Source organism: Mesoplodon bidens (assembly GCF_964165515.1).
Source record: "Mesoplodon bidens genome assembly, chromosome: 2".
NCBI lineage: Eukaryota > Metazoa > Chordata > Mammalia > Artiodactyla > Ziphiidae > Mesoplodon > Mesoplodon bidens.
The window spans coordinates 73829172-73839054 of record NC_138177.1 but is presented as its reverse complement, the minus strand read 5'-3'; the positions used below and the strand labels follow the sequence as shown (position 1 = coordinate 73839054).

The 9883-nt window shown below is 55.7% G+C and overlaps 1 protein-coding gene across 1 annotated transcript; it reads left to right on the top strand.

Moving 5' to 3' along the window:
• Positions 1 to 495: 495 nt before the first annotated feature.
• On the top strand, positions 496 to 7953 carry CHRNB2 (cholinergic receptor nicotinic beta 2 subunit; the record flags this gene model as incomplete). Its single annotated transcript, XM_081225388.1, has 6 exons — positions 496 to 559; positions 1778 to 1923; positions 2112 to 2156; positions 2572 to 2681; positions 3474 to 4446; positions 7783 to 7953. The coding sequence occupies 6 exons, from the start codon at positions 496 to 498 to the stop codon at positions 7951 to 7953; spliced, it is 1509 nt and encodes a 502-aa protein (XP_081081514.1).
• Positions 7954 to 9883: the final 1930 nt, after the last annotated feature.

Here is a 9883-nt window from a genome sequence, read left to right as displayed (position 1 = left end):
TTCTTCCGGAGTCTTTTCAGACCCCTCCAGGGTCCTGTCCCAACTCAGGGGCTTCAGAACTCCTCCACTGTCCGGTGAGCCGCCCTTCTTCCGCCTCACGTACACCCTAACTAAGCAGGACCAGCAGAAGAATACCCAACCCAGGGACCCCTTTTATTCTGAGCTCTGGCGCTTCCGCCTCCGGGGCGGAGACTCCTCCCCCTCACCGTCCCAATTGTATTCCCTGGAAGAGCAGCCGGAAAAGCCTCCTCCTGCTCAAACGGGGATAAACGAGACGCAGGTTCCTTCTCGCAACCAGCTCTCTGAGCCCTGGGAACCGCCGTGGCGGTCGGCACTGCAGCATCAAAGGCTGCGAGCACAACCTGGGCTCAGCTCCAGCTGGGCGCGGGCGGTGCGGGAGCGGCTTCAGCACCACGGACAGAGCCCCGCCCGCGGCCCTCCGGCCTGCGGCGCGCTTCGGCAGCTTTAGGCGAGCCGGCGAGCTATGCCAGAGGCATGGCCTGGCGCTCGGGCCCCATGGCGCTGCTCCTCAGCTTTGGCCTCCTTGGGCTGTGCTCAGGTAAGGACAAGTCGCCGTGCTCTGTCTCACTCAGTCTCGAAGGTGTACGGGAGGGATCCCTAAGGCGGGGAGTCTGTTAGGGGTTAGGGGAGAGACCCCCGCACTGCAGGGAGTACCTGGGAGACTGAACTGGGAGGAGGACATACCCGAAGTGATGCTGGGAAGAGAGGGCAACCTGGGCAGGGGTGGTGGAGAGGGTGTGGGCACAGAGAGGAAGGAGGGAGGGGATCCCCAGGCTATCTGGAGTGGAAGGGAGAGTCTGATTGCAGCTGAGATGCCATTTGACTTCTTGTGAAACATTATCTCAAGACAATCTACCTGGTTCAGCACCCTCCCTTGGCTCTGCATCATTTTCTGTCCCTCATATTGGACTCCTGATTTTGCTCACTCCAAAGGGGCAAGGCAGGAGGGGGAAAGAAGCAACTTCTCAACTCTCTTGTAGGGGGGACAGGAGACTCGGAAGGGAAGAAGCTCTGCCAGGCGGAGGGCCAGGGAGGAATCTCTGAGGGGGTGGGGTGCATTCGTGCAGGGTTGCAGAAGGAGATAGAGTGTGTGGTGGGGCAGGTACAAAGGGAATATACAACGAAATGAGCTTTCCATACCTGCCTGCAATCTCATGAGAGGTGGGCTCCCGTAGGTGCGCAACTTGGGACTAAATATATGCCCTGACCCAGAGCTCAGGCAGCCCACCTCTTCTACTCCAACCCAGGACCTATGGGGGGAGGGGGTCACGGCCAGTCACATGTAGAGGCACAGAGCGTTACTTGCACACATAGATGGGCATGGACTGAGGAGAAAGGCTGTATGGTGGGGCATGAATAACTGTTCCCCTTTCACCACCCTCCAGAACCTTCCTTGAATGGTAGGTATCTTCTAGGGGAAGCCATGGAGACAGAAATGTCAATTCTTTTGAAACCATCCTCTGAGACCTTGCAGGAAGAGCAGGGTCTCCACTAATCCTTGCAGAATGGGTTCTTAGTGGGGGACTGTGGGGGGCTGTCTGGGCTCCTTGGTCAGTGATCTCAGAGAGGGACTTCTCTATGAGGGGCCTCCATGGGGTAACCTAAGCATTTTGCTATATCCTTAAGGATGGGGCTGTGGGAAGCTACAGCCTCCTGTTTGGGCCTACGTTGTACCACTTGCCTAGGGAGAGTGGGATCCTGGGTGGGACCTCCTTGCCTATGTACTTACCTCTTGCCCTCTACCCATACTACCCAGGAGTCTGTGGTACAGACACAGAGGAGCGGCTGGTGGAGCATCTCCTGGATCCGTCCCGCTACAATAAGCTTATCCGCCCAGCCACCAATGGCTCTGAGCTGGTGACGGTACAGCTCATGGTATCACTGGCCCAGCTCATCAGTGTGGTGAGTGAAGGTCCCAAACTCTCTGCCCAGCTACTGAAGTCAGCATAGACAGAATGTGTTTGTGCTTATTCTTCTGGAGTTCCCAAGGCTTGGGGAGGCGGGGGAAGGAGCCTGGGTGGTGTAGTGGGACCACAGGCTTGAGGGGTGGGGGTGGGGCACTTCTCAGCAGCTTCTCTTCTTCCCTGCAGCATGAGCGGGAGCAGATCATGACCACCAATGTCTGGCTGACCCAGGTTAGCACTCTTCCTGTCCACACCCCTGGGCTTCTCTTTCCTCTTTTTTTGGGGGGGGAGGGGCATGTGCTTTTCCCTCTTTTAATGTCCTCAAGAGAGGCAGAAATTTATAGACTTTGGAGTCCTAAATAACTGTATTTGAATTTTGGTTCTTCTACTCACAGCTCTGTAACTTTGAATCTGTTAAACTCTGCAAGATCCATTTTCTCATTTGTAAAACGTAAATTCTAATATCTTGGCTTGGCTATGCAAATTAAATGAGAAGACACTTTTGCTGGGCAGAGAAGTCACTGTGGGGATGCAATGACTTTTCAAAACTTCCTCAAGCCAGATAGGCCTCCTCTTATCCCTGTCCTTGACCTTGAGCCCCTCCCAGGGCGGAGGTTGGTGCTGCCTCCCGCTCTCCCTTTCCCAGGAGTGGGAGGATTATCGCCTCACCTGGAAGCCTGAGGAATTTGACAACATGAAGAAAGTTCGGCTCCCTTCCAAACACATCTGGCTCCCAGATGTGGTCCTATACAACAAGTAGGTGACCCTGGAGGGATGGGAAGGCTGGAGGAGACCATGGGAGTACTCAGGTCTTGGGGAAAGTAAATTAGCTCATGCGGGGGGACAGAGGGACTTTTCATTGGCAAAGATAAGTCACTACCCAGACAAACAGACCCAAACCAGTGAGGTATAATGTGGACAGCCAAGGTAACTTGGGCCATGGCCAGCTCCCTCTCAGACAATTAGGACTCCCAGTGTTTGGAGCTGCAGTGGCATAAAAACGAGGATTGACAGACCCCAGTGCCTAAACTGATTCAAGAATAGGCTTTCCAGGAGGATTGGGGAGGGTCAAAGAACTTGGAGGTCCCAGTCTCCTCCAGGTTCCAGCCCCACTCCTGAAATAATCCCTCTTATCTCGAAGACCCAAAGCCACCAGTCCATAGCCACTAGGGACCATCTCCTCCTCCCATCTGCCCCTGTCCCTCTCCATTGGTTGGGGCTCCTCATTCTGGCCTCCCTGGCTCCCCTAACTTCTCCACCTTCATGTGGAGCAACCAGCTTACAGAATGCATGACAAGTAGCAGATGTGCCCCCATCTTCATCACCCTCTTCTGTCTCTGAGGCCTTCTGACCAGGACACCTCTTCTCCTCACCAACCCACCCAGATCCCCTTCTTGCTCAATTCCTGCTCCTCCTCCCTAGACCCCTGGATGGCTACCCTCTTCCCATATATCCCTTAGGCTTTCCTCTCTTCCCACTCAGGGCTGGGTTGATGGGTGGGGTGGAGGAATGCTTAGGCCAGGGCTGACTGTGCTCATCCCTTGGCAGTGCTGACGGCATGTACGAGGTGTCCTTCTATTCCAATGCCGTGGTCTCCTATGATGGCAGCATCTTCTGGCTGCCGCCTGCCATCTACAAGAGTGCATGCAAGATCGAAGTAAAGCACTTCCCATTTGACCAGCAGAACTGCACCATGAAGTTCCGCTCGTGGACCTACGACCGCACCGAGATCGACCTGGTACTCAAGAGTGACGTGGCCAGCCTGGACGACTTCACGCCCAGTGGCGAGTGGGACATCATCGCGCTGCCGGGCCGGCGCAACGAGAACCCGGACGACTCCACTTACGTGGACATCACGTACGACTTCATCATCCGTCGCAAGCCACTCTTCTACACCATCAATCTCATCATCCCCTGCGTGCTCATCACCTCACTAGCCATCCTCGTCTTCTACCTGCCCTCCGACTGTGGAGAGAAGATGACGCTGTGCATCTCCGTGCTTCTGGCGCTCACCGTCTTCCTGCTGCTCATCTCCAAGATCGTGCCGCCCACCTCCCTTGACGTGCCGCTTGTAGGCAAGTACCTCATGTTCACCATGGTGCTCGTCACCTTCTCCATCGTCACCAGTGTGTGCGTGCTCAACGTGCACCACCGCTCACCCACCACGCACACCATGGCTCCCTGGGTCAAGGTCATCTTCCTGGAGAAGCTGCCCACGCTGCTCTTCATGCAGCAGCCGCGCCACCGCTGCGCCCGTCAACGCCTGCGCCTGCGGCGGCGCCAGCGCGGGCGCGAGGGAGCCGGCGCCGTCTTCTTACGCGAAGCCCTGGGGGCAGACTCCTGCACGTGCTTCGTCAACCACGCGTCTGTGCAGGGCTTGGCTGGGGCCTTTGGCTCGGAGCCGGCGCCGGCAGCCGGCCCCGGACGCTCCGGGGGGCCGTGTGGCTGCGGCCTCCAGGAGGCGGTGGACGGCGTGCGCTTCATCGCGGACCACATGCGGAGTGAGGACGACGACCAGAGCGTGAGTGAGACGCGGGGACTCGGGCGTGGGATGCGGGCTGCAGGGCCCTCGGTACCTGCGCAGACAGACACCGAGGAGCTAACGGGAGTGCAGGATGCGGGCAGTGAGAGTCCGGCCGGGGCCTGTGGGCCTGGGCGCTGGCGTGGCCTCTTCTCTGACTTCCGGGAGGTGGCGCCGCCTAAGTTGCGGTTGGTACAGGATGACCTTGCGGCTTCCTGAGGACCAGTATCCAGAGCGAAATGCCTCAGCTGGGGCATCGTGAGTGTCGTTAGTGTTGGGAGGGTGGCCAGGAAGTGGAAGAGGCCCTTCTGGGTTTGCAGCTGGCTCGTGGCTCTGACCCCAGACCCCCTCTCTGCCGCTTGTACTCCCAAGCCCATGTTGTTAACCTGCAGCTCTTAGCACAAATGGAGATGAGTCCTTTGTGTGCCCCGCGTCGGGGGGCAAAACTGAGGGCAGTAGAAAGTGTGTATGGGAGGGGTGGCGGTGGTTAAGAGGTTCCACCAGCTGCTGGGAAGAGCACAGAGTCCCAAATCAATATCCTTTTCCTGCTCTTCTGGGTCCTCAGGGGATGCCCTTGTGAAATATTTACAGAGGTGGGGGCAGGTGGAGGCGAGGGTTTTTAAGACCCACCCTGAGCTTTCTGCACACTGGTATCTTTCTGCAGTGACTCCCAGAAGGGGAGCACTGAGCCAGGGGATGGGGGGGTGGAAGATGATGGGTTGACTTCCCCCCACTTTGGGCTGTGGCTGGCCCCATCCGGCATCAGTCTTTGGGTACCTGGCTGGTTCCAGGCTGTGGCTCAGCTGTTGCTCTGGTGACTGGCCATGTTTCCACTGGATTGCAGCCATTCCAGCTTGGGGGATGAGGAAGGGTGGGCTCCTGCACTACCGGTTTTTTTTTTTGGGGGGGATGCTTCAGAGCCTGCTGTTTCTGTTCCCTGGGAGGGCAGGAGCTGAGGCTTGAGCTAAGGAGCAAATTATGGTCCTGAAGGAAGAAGAGAGGGACCAAGTCATGAGGAAATGGGGTGGGAGCCTCAGAGGTGGCTGAGGCCAAGTGGGAGATGCCGGTGGTGCAGGGGGTTGACCAGCTGCGTCACTGCCTCCGCCTCCCCCACTGCAGTCCACTCATGTAATGTGCATTTACTGAGTTAGGTGATGAGGATGCAGTGACCTACTTGGATGCTTCACAGGCATCTCAAACTTAACATGTCCCAAACTGAGTGTTTAATCTACATCCCCACCACCAACTTGCTCCTCCTCCAATCTCCCCATCTTTTAGTAAATGACATCACCATCCACCCAATGGTTTAGACCAAAAACCTGGAGTCATCCTTGACTCCTCTCTTTCTTACGTCCCCCACCATCCAAATCATCAGAAGTCCTGTCCTGTGGAACCAACCTCCAAAGAGATTTTCAGCTTCCTTCGTTATTCACCATCTCCATGCTGCCTCCCTGGCTGGAGGCCTCTATCAGCTCTTGCCTGGACCAGGGCAGAGACTCCTAATGGTCTCCTTGATTCAGTTCTTGTGCTTCTCCATCCAAACACACAGTGTCTCCTGTGCACTTTGTGCCATCTCTCCCCTTCTCAGGTCACTGGCTTATGGGCTCAACTGTTCTAAGCCAGCTAAGCTCTTTCCTGACTCAGGACTTTTGCACAGATTGGTCCCTCTGTTTGGAATGCCCTTCTTTTTTTTTTATTACTATTATTAATTTTTGCACTACTGTTTGAGAGTAAGTTGTGGACATAGTGATCCTTTATCCCAAATACCTCAGCTTTTCTCTCCTGAGAACAGAGATATTGTCTTGCATAACCCAGGCTCAGTGATGCAATTCAGGAAATTTAGCATCAATACAATACCTTTATCTGATATAAAGTCCATACTAACATTTTTTCAGTTGTCTCCGTAATGTCCTTTGTAGCATCTCCCCCACCTCAATCCAGGATCTTGAATTCCACTTAGTTGTTCTGTCTCTTTAGTTTCCTTCAATCTGGAAGGGTTCCTCAGCTTTGTCTTTCATGGCATAAACATTTTTGAAGGGTACAGGCCAATCGAAGGTCCCTTGGTTTGGGTTTCTCTGATTGTTTCTGATTGTCTCAGCTGGCTCCTTCTCACTTATCAGATCTTAGCTTAAGGTGTCACCTCCTCAAAGAGGCCTCCCCAGATCACACCCTGAATTATATCTCCCCCTCCATTTCTTCGTCCTTTGTTTCCATATAAGCACCCACCAATGTGTAATTATTTTTGCTAATTTTGTGTCCATCTCCCTCAGTAGACTGTAAACTGCAGGATGTGTTTGTCTTGCTCTCAGTCACATCCCCAGTGCCTAGCATGGTGCCAGGTACATAGGAGGCACAAGTGTGACACGAATGAGTCATTATTTAGCTGCTGACTAAAGGAAGGTGCACAGTGCCTCTTCCCATCCCCCCCGCTGGCTGGGCTACAGAGGAACACGTGTACAAAGGTCCAGACTCAGGCCGGAGTGGAGCAGCTCTAAGTGGAGGCCAGGCCTCCTGCAGTCCCTGTGACTGGCTCCCAAACCCACAGAGGTTATTTTCTTCTGGACGGGTTTGTTTACACCTGAGATCTAGTCCTCACCCTCTGGGGCTGTTGGATGGGGCTCCCCAGGCAGTCATATAAGGAGTGAGGCCTGCAGAGGCAGCCATTCATTCACTAATTCAACACCCGTTTACCGGGAACCCTGTGTTTGAGATGCTGGGATTACAAAGATGAATCAGATCGGGTCCCTCTAGTTTAGGAGCTCATAGCTTAAGTGGCGGGAGGCGGGCAGGGAGGAAGGAGGGGACAGGCATACAAATTGAAATGACAATACAGTGCAGTAAAAATACCGTGATAGAGACGTGTACACAGTGCTGAGGGAACCCAGAGGAAACAGTGGTTCATTCTCATCAGGGGGATCAGGGAAGCCTTCATAGAAGAGGTGACATTTGATTTAGGCTTTGAAGGATGTGTAGGAGTTCACAGGTAGAGGTAGGGAGGACTGGAATTCTAGACCAAAAGGAAACCCAAAGGCACAGGGACCTGAGAAGACAGACTGGAGTTTGGTAAGGCTGGGTCAGAGGGTGGAAGATAGGTGGCTGGCTCATATTTGTCATGGGTGGGTCTTGATTTTAGACTTGGGAGTTTGGGTGGCTGCTGAAGGCAGTGGGGCCACTGGAGGCTTTTAAGCAGGCAAGACTGGGGCCATGCTTTGGAAAGGTCACTCTGGGGTCGTGGAGTGAGAGGAGTGATGTGTGGTGGAAGCTGCTTCTACCTGATCCACTCCCCTCCTGTATCATGTGATTGATACCTGGGTCTCCTTCCTCTCCTCTGTCCAGGTGAGTGAGGACTGGAAGTATGTCGCCATGGTGATCGACCGTCTGTTCCTTTGGATCTTTGTCTTCGTCTGTGTCTTTGGCACCATCGGCATGTTCCTGCAGCCTCTCTTCCAGAACTACACCACTGCCACCTTCCTCCACGCAGACCACTCGGCTCCCAGCTCCAAGTGAGGCCCGCCCCAGCTCCATGCTCCTTCACCCCTCTGTTGTACAGTAGTTTTGGGTCGAGGAGGGATGAGTGAGCTACCAGAAAGAGGGGCGCTGCCCCCACAGACCCATCTTTTCACTTCACCTGGAGCTCGCCCCCCCGCCATCACCAACCTGGAGGCTGGACCAGCTGCGTCGTGTTCTGGCTGCTCTCCTCTTCTTGTACCAACCCAGGCAATAGTGCTGCTGGTTGAGCATGAAGGCTGAGAAGTGGAGGATGGAGTGGTTGGAGGCTTCCACCCTGAGGAAAGTGTGATGGGGAAGGGGCCAAGAAGGGGACAGAATCAACGGCTGCCTCCAAGTCATGGGAAAAGGGAGGAGCACGGGGGCGAGACAGGGGCTCCGACTCTGTGCTGGGCTGGCCTGACACAATGGCAGCTCAGAAGGGAAGAGCAAGGGGAGAGAGGCCTGGGTGTGATCTGATGTCTGTCCCTGCTTAACTGGACAGCAGCTAGCTGGGTGGGCCTCACGGCAGCCAGGGGTTCCTGCCCAGAGGTTAGCCTGGAGCTGAGGTCAGAGTCCTGAGCGAGGCTTCCAGCCCAGTCCCACAGCCCCTTGCTTCTAAGGGCCCCAGAGTTCAGCCCCAGGTCCCCTTCTCCCAGTGAAGATTCTGCCTAGACTTCCTTTCTTGCTCAGGCCAGGGTGTGGGGGGCAAGGCTGGGTATTAGGGCAGCCTCGGAGTTCTGAATCTTTGGGTGACCTGCTTGGAACTTAAGGGCCAAATTCTTGAACTGTGTGAGTTCAAATTCACAGGCTGTTGCTTGGCTGCAATTTGAACCGACTGGTCATTGGAATGAGTAAACTAAGGACATTAGCTTTAAGCAGACCCAGCCCTCTTGCCCGCAGCAGAGCAGGCCAGGCAGGAGAGGGCTGCCTGTGGAGGCCAGCCCAGCAGGGTGTGAGTGGCCAGAACTCTGCCATATCAGCATGGTTCCTGCCCCCTACTTCTGTTCCTGGCTCCATCCTTCCTGCTCTGGCTCCTCCTCTTGCCCCGCCCGAGCAAACCTGAGCAGGGTTGAAGCAGAACTTCGGAAGGACAGGTCTGCTACTGCCGGTCTGCACAGCGGAGTGTACACAGAGCCCAGCCTTCGGCTTCCTGTCCTGTGGGTCCCTGGAGGGTGTATCCCGACGCTGCTCCCAGGGGCCAGCTGGAGGCCACCTTGCCTGTTAGCCCAGGAAACAGACCTCTTCAGGGATCACCTGCCCTGGCCCCCGCCACGTGACTGGCTCTGATCTGTGGTTCCAGCCTGGGCTCAGTGCTGGGCCATCGGGGTCACAGAGGGGTCCGTCTGCCAAGCGCACCTGAGGGGACTGCCCGACACACCGTGCTATTCTCTGGAGCCTGGCTGGACGCCTGCTTCTGCAGGCACCTCGGAGGTGGGGAGACAGCACAGGCACAGAGCGCCGGACAGGGAGCAGAGTCTGAATTCTGGTCCCCGCTCGGCCACTACTCTCAGCCAACCTGAGCAAGTCTGGCTAGGCCTTAGCTTCCTCATCTATAAATCGGGGATAGTAAGGCCCTCTTCATGGGGTTGTTGTGGGGCAGGAGTGATGTTTGTGAAAAAGCCCAGGGCTGTACCTGGCGTAGAGTAGATGCTTCGTGAATGTCAAGTCTGAGAGGTGGTCAGAGTCGACAGGTATGGGCTTACCTGCCTTGTCATGTCACTCTTCCTTCCAGACCCACCCATACCCTGGAGCAGATAGCCCCCGGAAACAGGGATGGGGTCTGGGGGAGCTGGAGAGGAGCAACACAGGGAAGGCTGGGGTGAGCCCAACAGGTGGGCTGCCCTCTGGAGCCTCTTCAGCAAAGGTTCGTTCCATTCCCGGGCTAAGCTCAGGCTCCGGCCTCCCTTCTGGATCGGCTCCTCCTGACACAGGTGTGTGCCCAGGCCCC